Below are 18,481 nucleotides of genomic sequence, written 5' to 3'. Positions count from 1 at the left end.
GCCAAGAAATGCATCATTATCCCCTTTGGGGAAAATATCCACACTAATTACCACATTAATAACAACGTACTAAGCATGCAATCACTCATGAGGGACTTGGGCATCCAGGTCGATAGCAACCAGACTTTTGACCACCATGTTGTCTCTGTTGTATGGAAGGTTTTCTACATGGCCCACCGCATAAATAAGGGTATTTCATCCAGTAACAAGGAGGTCATAATATCCCCGTACTCCTCCCTTATCAGACCCATTATCAAGTACAATGGCCCCTTTGGCATATCCCTTGCCAAGCACATGCAGCAGTTGGAGAGACCACAGAGGTTCCTGACCAGGAAAATCCAGGATCTCAGACACCTATCCTATACAGATAGGCTAAAATCCCTGGCCCTCTACTCAGTCTCATACAGACTGCAAAGAGGTAACCTGCATCTAGCACACAAAGCCATCTCAGACCCAGCCTTGATGGAGTTGCTGCATATCCGTAAGACAAACTCCACTCATGCAACCCACATGCAAGACCTAAACCTGGTTTGTGACATTAATAGAACTTGGTAAGATAGATTTGTGTCCCAAAGACTCCCCCATCTGTGGAATAGACTCCCTCTCCATGTCAAGCAGAGTACTTCTCTAGCCCTCTTTAAGAGGAACCTGGATGACTGCATGGGAAACAGAAAATACACCCCTGGGATCCCACCTGTGTTGCTGCTGGATAGGGGAAACAGTTGCAGACTTTGAGGGAACATGGGCGAAATTCTTGGCTAGGCTTATAAGGGCCTCCGGGCTAATAGCTTGGTATCATCTTATGAACTTAAATGAGTATCTCGTGTTGAGATAAAAAGAAAAAAATAATACAGAAAGAAAACAAATTGTACATAATTCCATCAATACAGAAAGAACTCTACCACTGGCAGCAAGAGCTGGGTAAAAAAAAAGTGAGTCTTTTACACAATGTGTACATTTGTGATCTAGAGACATCATATTAACCACAATGAGGAAAGAACTCATATCGTCTAATTTGCATATCTCTGAATCATCCTTTGCTATCACAAGTGTAAGTCAACACTTTCTTGAGGCATTTAACACTGGCAACCTATGTATCGTATTGGCACAGGCACCTCCCCATTCACTTATATATATATATATATATATATACATACATATGCATACATACAAACACACACACACACACACACACACACACACACACACACACACACACACACACACACACACACACACACAAAATGTACCTCTTACCTGATGCTGAGTTGGCAGAATGTCCCTAACATCTATTTTTACGTTTATGTCCCTGCCCTCGTAATTCATAAATCTTTACAGACAATGAATTATGTCAGCCATTAAAGTTTCATTCTTCCTAGTGCTTGTAATGTGCATCTGGTTGCTAGATCTTTTGATCCATTAACTATCTGAATCTACAATATAATTTCAGCATTCTCCCTAGTGCTGTCAAGTGTTCCTCATAGCTTTATCTTGAAGCTTACACCACACAGACACACACACACATAGATTCACAGACTATTACTAGGCTAATGACCCGAGGGGGGGGGTCTTTATAACCTAGCCAAGTCTTCATGAATGAATGATGCCCTGTACCCAAATTGGACATTGAGTGACAGGCATTTATAAGCTACCTCTGTCCATAAGGGACACAAGTGCCACACCCAGTGTAAATTTCCTGTTCCCATTCCACTGATCTAGGTAGGACTTAAATCGGGTAATAAACAAACTTGGGTTTACATGAAGGGGGAATTTATTCCATAGGAGGGGCAATCTCTGGGACACATCTGTCTATCCAGCATGTTCTGTTAAAGTCACAGACAAAATGTAGGTCCTTAGACCTTGTATACCTGGTACTGTTTGACTTACGAATATGGAAGAGATTCATACGTGTGGGGTTTGCAGATGCCTTGTAAACCAGGCACAGAACCCCTCTCAGCAATCTATAGGAGACTGAGTAAAAGGAAAGGACTTTAAGGCACTCTGTGCAAGACAGGTTTGTTATTCCTTATATTCTTTTCATAAGGAACCTCTGAGGTTACTCTAATTGCTGCACATGCCTAGTCAGGTATATACTGAAGGAAGCACAGTACTCTTTGAATGGTCTGATAAGAGCAGGGTACAGGAGGATAATGATCTATTTGTACCAAGATGCCATGCCCATACTTAAAAGCTGCTCAACATAAAAAGATTTCCTCACCAATGTCACCACATAGAGGTTGAAGGCAAGACTACTGTCTACATGTGTACTCATATTGCTGATCACAGGGTCAACTCTTACGGTTGTAACATGGTAAATAGCCAAGATAGTTAATTTCCTAAGGGGTACAATTATATATTTCTTAGCACTGAGTTTAAGACCATGGCTTTGGCACTATTTGTTAGTCAGAGATTGCCTTCTTGAAGAATGTTAGTGTCCACAGAGCAATCAATGATAATCCCCCAGCTTGCAATCATCTGCAAGCTTAGTCCACCATAAACCTTCAGGATTTGCTTCCACTTCAGAAAAACAGATGCCAAAAAAGAGCAGGCCCAGTATCGAGCCATGGGTTACTCTGCTAGTGACTGGCCTCTTGGTGGAGGTGGCCTCACCTATTTTGACCTCCTAGGTCCTATCAATGAGCCAGTTGGTTATCCAGTGAGTGATAGAGTTTATACCTAATTTAGTGAGCTTATCAATAATTCCTGAGTGGGGTACTGTATCAAAAGCTTTGACCAGGTGGAGGTAAGCTGTGTGCACAGTCTTGCCCTCATCCATTGTTTTGGTGATTCTCTCAAAGTCAATAATGCCAAATTTAAGAGCATCATACTTCAAGATGTTTAACAAATCCATGCTGATGGACTGCCTGATGCAATCAGTGCTGCCTCTGTCTCTCTCTCTCTCTTCTGGTCACATTCTCACATGCAGTAGACAAGGCAGGGGAGCAAACATTCATCTAAGAAATTATTATATGTCTAAAGATTGAAGGACATTTTCATTGCATCCTGTTTTGCCAGTTGTTACACACTGAACAATATTTACTCTAAAGATCTTTCAAAGTCATAAATAAAGCAACTTTATAAGGAAAGACATGTCCTGGCATGCCCCACAACTCTATATATCAATTCTATATATAGTAAATCAAAGATATTTTGTTTGTTTTTCTTCGGCATAGTATTTTTTAATTCTCTATTATTTCCCTATTCAAATATGATTTTGGTGGTTCTAGTCTTCACACCCTGTTTACTCGTGTTATTTTATTTTGAATTTGTTGACCGGAGAACAGCACTAATCCTGTTGTACCTATTATAGTCTCAGCCCAGGGCAAACACAATGGATATCTGAAATTGCATACAGAGTGAATGACAAACACAATATACACATGCACAATATACAGAGCGGAAATCAAGAGTTGTCCTGCTGAAATAATGACAATGAAAAGTAGAGTCCGAGAAGATATAGAGAGTGAAGAAGGATATGAAGAGGTTACGTTATATGACCAGAGAGATAGCAATTGCATTTTCCTAGAGTTCTGAAATGTGATTTTATATCTGATCAAAAATGGGATAAGAGGAATGATCTTCAGGAAAAGAAGAGAACGATTTCCAAAGTTTGGGACCAAGAACTGAGAAAGCATGGTCTGTGTAGTTTAAGGGTTTGGAGGAGAGGACATGAGTGGTTAGGCTGTCTAAGGTTGTATGCTGGTCATACCTCTCAACCTCTTACAGCAAAAACTCAGAAAGTTGATAGAATAACATGTTTTGCATTAGCATGAATTTTCTGAAGGTATGAAATCTGAAACTCAAATGTCTGCCATTATTGTCCAACTTCAGTCTTCAATTATTTGCCACTAACTTGGCAGAAAACCACAACTTTATGAAAAACGGACCAAGAATATGAGACAAACATCTGGACATTCTGCAAAAAAACTGTACAGTTGAGAGGTATGATGTTGGTGCATCTCTGAATAGCCTAGAGGCTAATTGGGGGAGTTGTCATTTTTGACAAGTTTAAATAGTTATATCAAATATCAAGCATCGGTCTATTCCTGTAACTCATTCCCTGAAATGAAGCGCTGAAAGTTTGCACTGTAACTTCCCATGGACAGAGCTAAAACTTTTTGATAGAAGCAAATTATGTCCTCACATTTCAAACAAATGCTCCTATATCTGGAGTCCTGTATAAATGTTAAACTCTTCAGCACAAACTACTTTTACACTGGTGGTATTCTTTAGGTTCTAGGTCTTAAACTGCATTTCATAACTCACAGTAAACACAGAAACTACTATGCTTGTAATATTTTGTAAGCAACTTAGAATATCTCAGCAACACACATACTGTCAAGCTGTATTTTGTCATCCACCTGAGAGCTTTCACATGATGCTAATCAGTTCTGTCTGTGCTATCTGGTTGTCAAGATATTTAGAAAAAAAGATAACATTTGTGGCAATACATATTAAACGAGCAACAATTAATATCTTTTTACCTGCATCACACAGAGGCCAAATATCAGGCAGTCATGGTGGTGCAGCGGTTAGCATTGCCACCTCACAGCAAGAGGTTCTCCGGTTCGACCTCGGCTGGGGTGCCTTCTGTGTGGAGTCTGCATGTCCTCCCTGTGGTCGCATGGGTTTCCTCCGGGTGCTACAGTTTCCTCCCACATTCCAAAAACATGCAGTAGGTGGATTGGATACTCTAAAATTTGACCTAGGCGTAAGTGCATGTGTGTGTGCCTTCCATGAAAGGTTGGACACTGGGCAGGCAACTCGACATAGTAAAACTCCACTGCCAAACATGAGTGGACAGGTGATCCACTGTGGTGACCCCTAACCGGGAAAAGCCATAAGAAGAAGACACAAGAAGCAATATTTGACACCCAGAGGCACCAGCAGGATGCAACTGCAGTAACACCTGGAGGTATCACTCAGCTATAATGAGTTAAACGTGTTCAAGCCTCCTGCAACTTAACCCCTCACAGTAGCCTTAATTTATGTATACCAACAGTTAGACTGCCATACCTTCAAGAAAAGGTAAGATTGTAACAAATGGCAAGTTCAGACTTCATATATTTAAGTATGGATTTTTATCCATTCAGTCTGCACATTTTGGGACTCAGTAATGTGAATCCTGTGATTTTAAATCATTATCAAAAGAATTCTTTATATTGTGAGGGGATATAGGTTGCTCTGGTTGTTACCTCTGCTACCCACCATCATGAGCACACTATGGATTTATTTTTCCAGATTGCTGTTTCCATCAATGCATGGTGATGGAACCTTTTAACTTGCTGAATCACAGCCTGGTTTGCCTTCCAGCTGAACTACCCTGGATGGAAACCTGAAGACTAGGTCTGCTGCAGTGCAGAAATTTTAGACTGTTCTATCTTGCTCTAGCTGTTCCAGGACAGCAGACTGTGTAGTCAGTCCAGATGAGCTTGTTGAAGTCTATAATACAGCCCTGATGACCTTGCAGAATCATACTTCTCCACACTGTGCATGTCCAGTCCACTTTGTGATGTGTCACCTATGGCATAGTTTTGAACTCTGTGCATAGGCTTCATATGGCAAATGATTATTTCACCTAGTAGACCATGGTTTCTCAGAACAAAATTTTTGTATAGATGCAGGGAGATCTTCAAAGCAGCTAATCAACTGACCAGCCTCTCTTCCAGGTGGTAAGGAGATTGTCTGTCTCAGTATACCTTGTCACTTAGAAGGGTCTTTATGTTTATGAATACATACTGACCACTGTGTGTGTGTGTGTCTGTGTGTGTGTGTGTGTGTGTGTGTGTGTGTGTGTGTGTGTGTGTGTGTGTGTGTGTGTGTGTGTGTGTGTGTGTGTGTGTGTGTGTGTGTGTGTGTGTGTGTGTGTGTGTGTGTGTGTGTGTGTGTGTGTCTGTGCATGTATAAAGATGGCATGATCAGATTGGGTGTCTTCAAAAGCTGAGTTCACTACTAGGATGCCACTGTTCCTGAGAAGTTTGTCCTACTGGAACAGAAGTGAGTTGGTTGCTCCTAATAACTTACACTTTACTTTTCTGATTCTAGTATGATCCACATTGCAAATGAACTTCACAGCTGCCCCTTTAGATTAGTTATCTCTTGTGTGAAGGTGCAGGGTCTACTCCTGCACAAACTATCACTTCTTACTCTGAGTCAGGAGTTTTCCATCTATAGCAGAAGAGGCATTGTTCATCAGGAGTCTTTAGAAATGGATTCAGATTTATATGAGATGACATGTACTGCCCAATCTCACGCATCCCCTGCATCAGATAAGCTTTGTAAAATGTTGTTTACATGCAACTAGAATCTTGTCTTAAGAAAAATAAGATCTAAAATCCATTTTGATATTTTTTTTTTCTTTTCTTTGGGTCAGGCATAGTACTGAGATGTTCTTGACCAGTCTTTAATGTGCTTTTAACTGTGCAGGATTATTTAAGCTATTTGGTTCAGGTTTTGCTTAATCTGTCATTGACATATGACCATGGGATACATTACCATGGTCTTATGAGTGTGTTCCTAGCTTGTGTTGCCTCATACCTTTCCCTTCACTTTCAGTGGGTGCCACTGACATTAACTGTTGTCCATACCTCACTCAACTGCGGTGCTTACGTTTGAGTCTGTTTTTTGTTTTCTGTGTATATAATATGACTGCAAAGACTCATTCAGGGGAGAGGCCTTCCTAGGTCTCACATAAATGATATGGAATTCATCCACTACTGGATAACAATTCAATAATTAAAACTCAATACCTCAAGACTGTCACCAGGGAGATGCATGCCTCTATCATGGATTCCAGTGCCTCGGTCCTGTTGCCCAACATTCTGTGTGGGAGAATGGAGGGGAACGGCTGATATCTCTGCACTGAAGATGACTAATCTTTGGACAATCTTTGATGACAGTCTGACACTAAATGATCAGGTGTGAGATGTTAAGTCCTTGTGCTTCAACCTTAGTAAATGTTATCATAAAGCACTAACTTCTGTCTGTGGAACTCCCGCTTATAATGTATACCACATTTGCTTCCTGCTCAGACTAATGCAAATCATTGTTCCTGGGGCTCTCAAACCCACAGCTTGACTGAATGCAGGTGGTGCAGGTAATTTTACAGTGGCTCACTGGAGCCTTACTGTTCCCATGTTATCAACAAAGTTACTGTCTTGGTTCATCTAGCGTGTTGCCATGCAGTTTACAAAGTTACTGTCTTGATTCATCTAGCATGTCCCCATGCTATCTACAAAGTTACAGTCTTGGCTCATCTAGCATGTCGCCATGCTGTCTACAAAGTTACTGTCTTGGTTCATCTAGCTTGTTGCCATGCTGTTCACAAAGTTACTGTCTTGGTTCATCTAGCATGTCCCCATGCTATCTACAAAGTTACAGTCTTGGCTCATCTAGCGTGTTGCCATGCAGTTTACAAAGTTACTGTCTTGATTAATCTAGCATGTCTCCATGCTATCTACAAAGTTACAGTCTTGGCTCATCTAGCGTGTCGCCATGCTGTCTACAAAGTTACTGTCTTGGTTCATCTAGCTTGTCGCCATGCTGTTCACAAAGTTACTGTCTTGGTTCATCTAGCATGTTACCATGCTGTCTATAATGTTACAGTCTTGGCTCATCTAGTGAAACATTGGTCTCCCAATAAGCACAGCTGTGTGTGTGGTACCGACATTCTTTGTGCTGCTTGTTCCACCACTCTGGGGTGTCTAGTAGTTCTAAAAGTGCATTCGAACTCTTCTGGCATCTTGTCTTCCACCCATCAGAGCCTGCATATTTGTAATAGAGGCTACGTAATCTCGCCCCTGTTTTGTAGTTTTAAGAAATCTCTAAAATATTACCTTTCTGATTTTGGATTTTAACCTGCAATTCTAATTCTTTCAAAGCCATTTCTTTAATGTTTTTAGTTACATATTTTATTGTTTTTTTTTAATACTTGTACAGTGCTTGTTGTAAGCATGTGAATACGACTTATTTCGTATGTAGATATGTGCATATATACATGATATCATTATCATCAGTCTAACTGTACCTGTTTCTGCATTATTCTGTGTCTGGCCTAGTGTCATTTCTTGCACAATGATATTACTGTCTTTGATTTGCATTGATTATTGATGTATTATTTTTACATTTTCCTATTATTACATTTAGATATAGATATAGATGTATAGGATTTATGAGAACATGGTGCGGCCTGAATATTTATGTACAAAAGCACCACTATTTGTCACACTGCACCAAAGCTTCAGGGTAAGTAAAACCTGCCCACAGATCCAACAGGCTTTTTTCCTTATCCTCCAGAAGCTCCCTTAAACATTGCAGAGGAGAAGAGGGCCTCAAGGCAGAAAATAGCAGGTTTCTTTATCCCAATGGTTTACCTAAATGGATGGTTGACTAGATGTTCATATCTGGCTGTGAAAAAGGAAACAGAGGATAAGAGAAAATCTTCAAAAGCATTACTCTAGGATAGGCAGGACCACACCCATCAGATGCTTGAATAGTCAAGAGAGTAATAGGATAGCAGTGGAGGTTAGGAGACAAGGAAACAGTTATCAGGAATGCACTTATCAAAGGTACCACTGGGACTGGATAGTCCTATGCCGGACCTGGTGCTGACACTAGACCATGATCCATAAAAGTGCACTCTCACTACTGTTGTACCAATGGTGAGGTGGTGGGAGCAGTCCACCCAGCTGTATGCAGGCTGGCATGTAGTAAGTGGGTGCATTATGCAGAGTGAAGGGGTGCCTGGCCCAAACACAAGATAATAGAAGACACAATCAACACTTGGTAAAGGTGTAGTAATGCAGAATGGCCAGTTACAAATAAATGCTAAAACTGTAATTGTAGTCATAGCTAAAAACCAGAACTGAAGCACTTATGTTTGGTAACTGTAGCTTGCAGAAAAGTAACAAGGCATTTGCTACATTGTTACCTTTGCAGCAAGTGGTCTGTTACATTTTTTTTTTTGACATCAACATCTTTTTTTTTTTTTTTTTTTTTAACTGTTCCTCAAGCTAAAGTTAAGAAAGTTAAGAGGTATAATAAAAAAAATGCAAGCTTTAAAAGAAAGGATGTGTACATTTGCAGCAAGTGGTACTGTTACATTTTAGAAAAGTAACAAGGCACTTGTTACATTTGCAGCAAGTGGTCTGTTACATTTTTTTTTTAACTGTTCCTCAAGCTAAAGTTAAGAAAGTTAAGAGGTATAATCAAAAAAAAAAAAACTGCAAGCTTTAAAAGAAAGGATGTGTAAGCATCTATTGGACATTAGGAGAGGAGTAGGCACACATGCTTTATACAAACATTCTAGGGACAACAGTATTGCCCACAGACATCAGTCTGCAGTGTTAACTCTTCTTAAAACATTAGCGGTGGTGACACTGTTTCTCTAATGGAGAATGGAGAGGAAAGAGTATAGTCTGATTTACTTTTTTAGAGTGGACCACATCCCCAGTTTAAATAAAGCTGTGTCATTTCAATCTGTTTTGAATTACAAACATTTTAGATGAATTTGCTACATTTTTATTGGATGTTTTATAACATGACTGCAACAATCTGTTATGATATGGTGTGAAAGCTTGCATTTTGTTTTTATTAAACTCTGGGAATTTAACTGAGCCATTGATGGTTTTGGCTTAGTTCCTGCTTGAGCTGCTTTAATTTGCTAAACATTAGGGGTGTCAGATATGGGACGTCAATCAGGGCACTAGTCGCCGGTTGACTTAAGTATACTACTGGCTCTTACACCTGCAAGATCAGATACTTATGCCATCAAACAGCAGTCTTACATCTAAAGGCTGTGCCTGACCTGTAAACTGTGTTATCGGAGTTGCAATGGACCCACGTCAAAATGAGCTATAAAGTACTGCAGGCCTATAGAAAAGGTGTACAGAGAAGAGTCTACAGTAGATGTTGTACCCTACTCCTTGGCTTTCATTGTGGACTTTTCTTTCTAAAACAAGGTTTTAAGTGTCCAGTTTGTTGATTTCAGAGTTCAAACATTTTTTTTTAGATGCACAAGTGAGCATGATGTCCAGTATGCATTGAAGCTTTTCACTGCTGGGAGTAAAACGACTGGGATCAACTTCTGTTCTAAGGACACTTTTCAGAAGCTGCAATCATTTTTTCAAGAAAAGTGAAAGGTTGCTGCTACTTTAAATATGTAACATTTTGCTGCTGTCCATTTCTTTTTCTGAACTATAAAAAGAATCAGTTAAAGTTGTAAGACATCTTACTATTAATTTATTACTCCATTTGACTAACATTACTGTACTGCAAACCAGGCTCATAGATTCAGAACTACGCTACAAGGCATAGGCAAGAGTTTGCATGCCAATACAGAACATCTGTGAGAGTGGTCTGCTCAAACTGTTCCATTATACAAATGCAATAAATTATATCGCAGCATGTGTAAGGACACTTTTATAGGTCTGCAATAACTGGGTGAAAAAAACATGTTCATGTAGGAATTAAACACGTGAACACTTGGAAAGTTTCTTAGAGCATCTTATAAAATATTACAGAAGTGTTATTTTTACCACAGAAGTTACACAGAAGGAGTGACGTTCTTTTCCAGTGCAGAGATGACAATGATTATTTTTTACTATGGTTTGTGGTCACTTGCTGGAGTTTTATAGTAGTTTTTCTTTGCTAATATGCAACTGCGATTAAAACTGGAAATCCATCAAGGCAAGTTTAGCAGCTTAATCTTGGGAAAAGCATGTATTAACAGGGTATTCAGAGAATTCCAGTGAATGAATACATAAAGAAGAGAACTGTGGATATTGTAGCTGCAGTGACTTGCTTCTGACAAATTACCGTACAGAGAAAAGGAATATAGTTACATTACCTATTTAAATCATGTGTAAACTATCTCATTCTAAAGTTTTAAAGGCTCTCAAGGAAATATACTTTTAAATGGTGCTCTGTGATAACATTATCATATTTGTAATGTTAAGCAGAAAGTAAGTTTGCATTACTAACAACTTAAGCTGTTAATGACAAATTTCCCTTTTCCACATCTATAAGGTGACCCCAATGCACAATGAATCTGTGTGCGAGGAAAGCAGGAAATTTTATTTTTATTTTATTTTTATTTTACATTTGTTGACCGGGCTGGTCTAGCTGGATACATGTCCATTTTCAGTAGAGGCCCGGGGAGATAAGCTCCACTTATAAACTTTACTGATGCTAAGTATAAAAACAGTTAAGAAATAAAATCTAATATAAAAAGTAATAAACAAGTGGTATAAAAAAGAAAGAAGTAATGGAGATAAGCTCCACTTAGAAATTATACTGATGCTAAGTTCAAAAACTGTAAGAACTAAGATTCTAATATAAAAAATAATAATAATTAAGTGGTATAAAAAGTAAGGGAGTAAAGAAGTCATAGTAGAACAAGATAGATAATGCATTATCATTATTGTTAGTGGGAAGAGAAGTGTGATAAACAGAGTGGCCATACAAAATCATGAAGGGATGATAACTATTTATCATTTATTTATATGTATTCATTTGTTTTACCCTTAAGTCACTCTGTGATAGCTTGTGTGCTTACAAAGATATGGTATATACATGGCAGCTGTACAGAATTCTGTATTATGCCCAGTCATTCACCTTTTAAACAAACAATTGACTGCATTACCTCTCTATCAATCTATCTTTTGTTGACCGTATTATAAGTGACTTGTTACTGAGATTAGGGGAAGAAACCTTTGGTGCGTTTACCTGCTTCTTCATGGTATATCTTAAGAACAAACTATTTTACACCAGTAAGATGGCAGTTTCCTACTCTGATCTGATGTACTAGTGCAGAAGTATTAAACAGTAACATATAGTTACTGACAGCCATACTATTCCACAGAGAGCTAGCTATACATTAAATACCTTTCTTTTTATCTCTTTTATCCGGCTCCCATCTCTCACTGCCATTCTCCTTCACACCCCCTTTTTTTTTACTGCTCTCTCTCTCTGCCTTCCTTTAGAACTTTAGCAGTTTAGTAGGTTGCTCAAACACACACAAACACACACTTAGTAACATAAATATGTGGGGGGCTTCCACCCCCCAACAACACCCTAACTAAATATACCAACTCTGAGCTCACACTACAGTGGAGAAAAGGGCAACACTGTGTAGTTGGCCAACTACACCATTGCCCTGTAAAGTATTCATCAAATCACCTAAATGTTTTTCGATGACTACGTGTTGCTCATTTGGTGTTAGATATTACAAAGTTTTGACACTGTAATATAGACCCATATATATATATATATATATATATATATATATATATATATATATATATATATATATGTATAAAGTCATCAAAAGTATACTAATATGCAGTTAAGTATATATAATACCATATATAGTACTAGGAAATAATTTTATTATTGTGATAATTCAATATTTTAGTCATTAAAAGTTTTTTTTTGTATTTGATCTTAGATTTTAGGTAGTATCTTTGTAAATACTGCTTTAGAGTTATTGAAATATTTTGAAAGTTTAACTTAGTGTCTAATTAAGTTAAGTTAAAGGATCATCTGATCCCTGTTCAATGGTAGTAAAAGTTTACATTTTATATGTTTGCAGTACTGCTATGTGGTTAGTGCTTCCCCCAACCCACAATCCACAAAGTAGTTGAAGTGCCATTACTGCACAACTGTATTATCCCTGGTGACTAGTGTTCCCCTTACCCCAATCCCCGTACTGCTGTTGGTGCTGTTAAGGCACAGTCATTTTATTTATGATGGCTAGTGGGTCCCCCCCATCATGATCCCCTAACTGCTATCAATGCCATTAATGCACAACTTTCCTATCCTAGGTGACTTGTAGTTCCCCCATGTCTGATCCCTGCACTGCTGAGGGTGCCATTAAGGCATAATTGTATTATACCAGATGGCTTGTGGTGTCCCCACCCCTAGATGTCTGTACAAGTTTCAGTAGATAAACCATTTCAACTTATTCACTACTTCAGTGCAATGGGCTTGACTGTGCTGATTTACATGTCCAAGTGATTTCCTGAATCACTCAGCATCTACAAGCCTTCCTGGAAGCACTTCTGGGAAGAGAAGACCCATGGCTAATTACCATGTAGCCCTCTTCTGATTTGCCTCATTAGCATACAACATGGCCAGGCAGTTAGCTGTCTTCATTCTAAAGCATTATGTAGCACTGTTAGGGCTTTTGCTGAATTCCAATAGGTTACTGTGACATACATAATGATGCACACATCACAGTACCGTTATGAACCCCCCCATAGTCTAAGTACCTATCTACAACATAACAATTGATATTGCATTTATACAAGAAACACGTCAATTGAAGAAGATATGGATAGATTCACTATAGGCCAATACAAAACCTTAACTGGATTTTACTGTTACACTAACTGATGAAGTACATTAACATTGTGGAAAAAAAAGATGCAAGAGTAAACTTTACTTATGATGGCACAAGTGGGTTTTTCTAAGACAGGTCATGAATACAAAAATAGAAAATATACACCATCAAAAGGTTACTGGGTACCTGGTCTTGATGCTAAATATGAAAGAAAATATAGAAATTTTACTGACTCATGAAGGGAAGTGTCATTTTGGGAGGAGATTTTAATTGTGTACTAATTTAGGAAGACATAAATGCAATTAAATTAATGTATTTAAATAGAAAAAAATGGGAACGCTCTTTAAAATTCAATAATTATTCATAAATCTTTGGTACTCGCTCTACAACATATATAATATTTATATCTATGGAGCTAAATCAGAAGGTGAAAAACTTTAGAATAATAACATGTTAAAGAGTTATGATTTGATACGGGGTATTTACATTAACAATAAAAAAATAAAAAAGCTACCAATATTAAACAGAATAGTAGTCATTATTGAAACAAAATAACAAACAATGGTTCTCAGAAGAAATTAATATCTTTATAATTTACTGACAAAGAAGATATTAACAGAAATACACAATCCTGGTTACTTAAAAATCGTATGTGTATGAGAAAATTATGCATTGGATATGAAACAAATACAATGAATGGAACAATGAGTTAATTAAAAAACATATATTGCTAAAAGGTGCAAAAAGGAGAACAATATTTCAGATGCTCATTTCCATTTTGTTGGTTTATTTTATTTACCAGGAAAGTGCAAATGGGTCACATAAGACCTCTTTTCAGCAGTCCATGGAGAAAAGCTCTGACAATATACAAATAGTAATACAAAGTACAGAAGTACTACTACAGCAATTTTGTCAATAAATTAAACAATAAATGAATAGTGATATTATTATTAACTTAATTAGAAATTGAGAGGTGTAACGATGTCAGGAAACATAGGAGAGTATTTTGTACGAGGAAAGCAGTAAACAGAAATGAGTTAGGCAGTACATATTGACAGAATACAAAATGAAATCTGACACATGAAGGTCAAGTAGGATTCAGTGTTGACAGACAAGCCCAGGACAATATGAAAAGAATAATAAAAATAAATACACCACGTAACCACGTAAGAAACAAGAATGAAAAAAACGGGGATTTTTAGTTTGGACATAATAAAGGCTTCTGCTATTATAAACTGGAATTCTTTATTTATGTATGTATTTATTTATCATAGTAAACAGTTTAACTTTTCCCAAACATTCATAAAATGACTGCAAATTCGAGTCACACCAGCAATCTAGCAAACGGTACATGTGGGCCTGCACAGGACACTCCTGCTCATCAATAAGAACAACATTGGTATATCAATTTCCTTAATTTCCCTTAAATACTGGGAAAATAAAGAAAAGTTACAACTGATATTTATTTATTTATTTTACATATATGGGAATTAACTAGTTTTAGCTTTTATTAATAGATGAAGTAATTCTCTGAACTTTGAAAATTCTGATGCAGCATGATGCATGTGGGTTCAGGGTGGCCAGCTGTAATTTCAGGTTTTGGACTGTCTGTCCACAAAATGATTCCACTGGGGGAAGTTCTCCCTAATAATTATGACCAGAGTTTAAGTGAGTGATATGTTCAGTGTGTTCTCAATGAATACATCTTCCTGGGTTTTAAGTCGTCTTTAATATAAATACATCTTGATGGTGTTCTTTGTTGCCTTGGTTGAATACATATCTTCTATCACTTGACGGCTACTGCATGCAGTGAGTCAAGATTACATACTGTAGTTGGGGGGGGGGGCTAATAATATAATGAGTAATGTATGACTTATGTAAATAGCGGTTTCTTAATTTTAAATGTTAGCAGCACTTGCAGACATTAATGCTGTGTATTTCAGCTATGCTACAGTCACTCTGTGCATCAGTCACACAAGGGATGCCCAGACCTATTCAAGCTTTGATGAGGGTGATTTCATTTTACTTATTCAAATAATTTTACCATAAGATGGCATTTTGTTCATAGAATTAAAACATGTAAAGAACTACTTGTTGCTCCCTTTACTGACAGAAGGAGAAACACTTTGAGGAAGCAAAGAGGAAAATTATGATGATTTTTATCCGTACTTTATAGTAAGTAGTAAGTATCAAACCAGATCCAAAAGACAGACTCAAATTAATATTAAAATAATCTTAACATTGACAGATGTTACTAATAAGAAAACTGCATTTATAAGCCTGGATGTGGAAAAAGCTTTTAACATGGTTAGTTGAGATTACTTGTTCAAAATGCATCATAGCTAAAGAACTTATTTCTCTGATGAAGGAAAAAGCTTGTGCAAAACTAGAAGCTTTTCTATCTGCACCTTTAGAAATAAAAAGTAAATAAAAAGAGGAACAGAGCAAGGATGCCCCCCTTCTTTTACTTTATTTACATTGGCCGTAGAAGCTGTAGGTCTAACAGTAAGGCAAATTCCATATATTAAGGGGATAACTTTTAAAGATAAATATGAATCTATAATTATGGTATTAGCAGATGACATCATGCTAACTGTAAGAAGCATACATACCTGAATAAAATACATGCATAAAATAAACCAAATTTTTTAAACATTTCTGTTTTGTACATTAACAATGCTAAAACTAACATTTTATTTCAGTTTGCACACAGTAACAGTATGACTGTGTATGTGCTACATTAAAGGTAAATGCAAAGGTGTATAGCATTATAGAAAAAGGAAAGGTAGACAGGGAAGGGGGAGGGGTAGTTGGAGAGTACAGTGTGTCAAGGTGGATGTGAAAGTGGAGATTAGGTAATATGACTAGTATTAGTGTACTTGCACCTTGCTTGTTTTTGAAGAAGGGTTTTCAATTATGTACTGAATTTTGGGTATGAGAAATCATTTTTCACATGGGGTAGTAGTGTTTCCCAGAGCTTGGGCCTTACAATGGAGAAATAGTCGTCAGTACCATGGAGTGTGATTCTGGGGGATTGAAGGATGAGTCCAGAGTGATTGTGACTACTCAGATTGTAGGAAGTATTCTATCTTAGGAGCTTTGAAGCCAAATGGAAAAGCAGAAATTTAGTGATCTGAATAGTCAGATTCCAAAGAACAGGTCGGATGTTTGATTGACAGCAAATCATCTGGCTTTTTCAAGGTTTTTTCAGTGGTGTTCAAGAGATGGGTACTGAAAAGGCAAATGTTATTGGAGATGGAATGAATTGCTGATTTCTTTTAGATACAGGCACCATTAGAGGATGGCTGCATTACAGTTGAGAAAGCAAGAGTCCTTTTCTCATGGTTCCCCTGTCTCTCTCTCTCTCTATCTCTCAGGTGTCTTGATACCTAAAAATCGGAAGAAATGGTCTTAGCAGAGAGCTGGGGCTGATGGCTGAGGTGGTCCTGGAGCTTAAAATGTATACTTACTATCTAGTCCATTGAAATCTGGCTGAGGGAGTGGTTTATAATTTTTACTCTGACTTATTACCTGTAAACACTACTGAGTTCCTTCTTGTACATGCCAGGGCTGTTAGTGTAACTTTCCTGCAGTATGTACTTTATAATACTCAGATGTTCTGACCTTTTGATATCATTGCTGTTTTGATTTATTCATCTATTTATTTACTTAATTAGTGTTTTTGGCGTTCAGTGTTTCTTCATTGTTTACCATGCTCATTACACTTTTGCTGTATTGAGGACTTTATATACCATATAATACTGCATTGTGTGTTTACTGTCTTTGCCTGTTTAGTCTAGTTTATGGCTGAAATGCATCCCTGGACCAATTCACTTATCCAGTTAACAAATAAATATTAAATATTAAGTAAAATAGATTTACAAAACATGTCTGTAATTAAGTTGTTCTAGGAGTGTGGAGGAAAGGCTCATTATACCCCCATCGGAGGAGATATTCAGGAAGTGATGGGTATCTGCTTACATTTATAAAATGAGATATGATGATGCTTCTAGCATGTGTGATTGATGCAGACAGACAGATGGACGGATCTCAGCTGATTCCTGATTATGACCTGAATGGCTTCTAAGTCTGGAGATCTTTTCCTTTGTCATGAGCACATGTAAACGTCACACACTAGATATATGAATGCGAAGTTAAACAAAATGCATCCTGAGAAGCAACTCATTAATTACGAAGGTCTAACAAAAGGGAAAGGATGACAAGAAGAGACCACCTGGAAAGTCAAGAATGAGGGGAGGAAAAATGAAAAACTAATTCTGTCATCTACATATCGCAGTTCACTCTACAAGTTCAGCTTTGTCAAAACACAGTATTACAGTAGTACCACACCTGGTTAAAAAAAAATCAACTAAGACTACCAAATTACCTCCAGGATGTTTTCCTGATTTGGATCTAGAATAAATTCAAACGTCTCATTCCACACTGGGTTCACATCATTATTAATATGCTTTGTTCTCTTCCGACTTTCTGGTGCCGTAGAAATGAAAAGTTCTACATAAGGATCTGGAGTGTCGACTAAAAAAAAAAAATAAAACAAAGTCATGAGCTTTGCATAACAGTACTTATAACTCTAACAGCTAACAAGACACAGCTACTAACTGCTATTACTCAAAACAGAGGTTTCATGCTTCAATGCTTATAGATGTTTTCTGTTTCAATAAATCACCAGAAAACTGCCCTAACATGTAGATATACTTCAGTCTGTCCTGTTATCCACCATTTTCTCATATTACTTCATCACAATAGGAATAATACATGAAGCATAAAGTGAAGGTATACATTCATAATAGCAGAAGCAACAATGCGTATTTTCAAATATAGTCACAAAAACGTCATGTTAGACAAGCAAAAGAACATTGCAGTTATGGGGATAGCCAGGCCAGCAGCAAAACAGATGGAAGTATACAAAACATGTAATACACTCTCAGACAGACTGGAAATAACAGGCAAAGCAAAGGAGAACCAACATGGAAGTAAGTAAATAAGAGAAAAATAAATGTAAGGATGGAGAAGAGTGCGAGTGGATATAAACAGCACAATTTATCAGAAGTTGAAATTTTAAATACAAAGCATAGGTCAAACAGCAAGCTAATCGGCTTAGAGATAAGGTAGTTACTAATC

General features: G+C 37.5%; 1 protein-coding gene across 1 annotated transcript in view; it reads right to left on the bottom strand.

Annotated features, from left to right (window-relative positions):
• The window catches only part of PLA2G4A (phospholipase A2 group IVA), a 1,409,517-nt gene that overhangs the window by 618,483 nt on the left and 772,553 nt on the right, over positions 1-18,481 (bottom strand). The window contains exon 4 of the mRNA XM_044085320.1: positions 17,727-17,875. Within this exon, the coding sequence (XP_043941255.1) occupies positions 17,727-17,875 (149 nt within the window). The remainder of the gene's footprint in view (positions 1-17,726; positions 17,876-18,481) is intronic.

This window comes from Protopterus annectens, chromosome 10.part0 (genome assembly GCF_019279795.1).
Source record: "Protopterus annectens isolate FY-2018-M chromosome 10.part0, PAN1.0, whole genome shotgun sequence".
NCBI classification, from domain to species: Eukaryota; Metazoa; Chordata; order Ceratodontiformes; family Protopteridae; genus Protopterus; species Protopterus annectens.
This window is presented reverse-complemented; position numbering and strand designations above follow the sequence as displayed.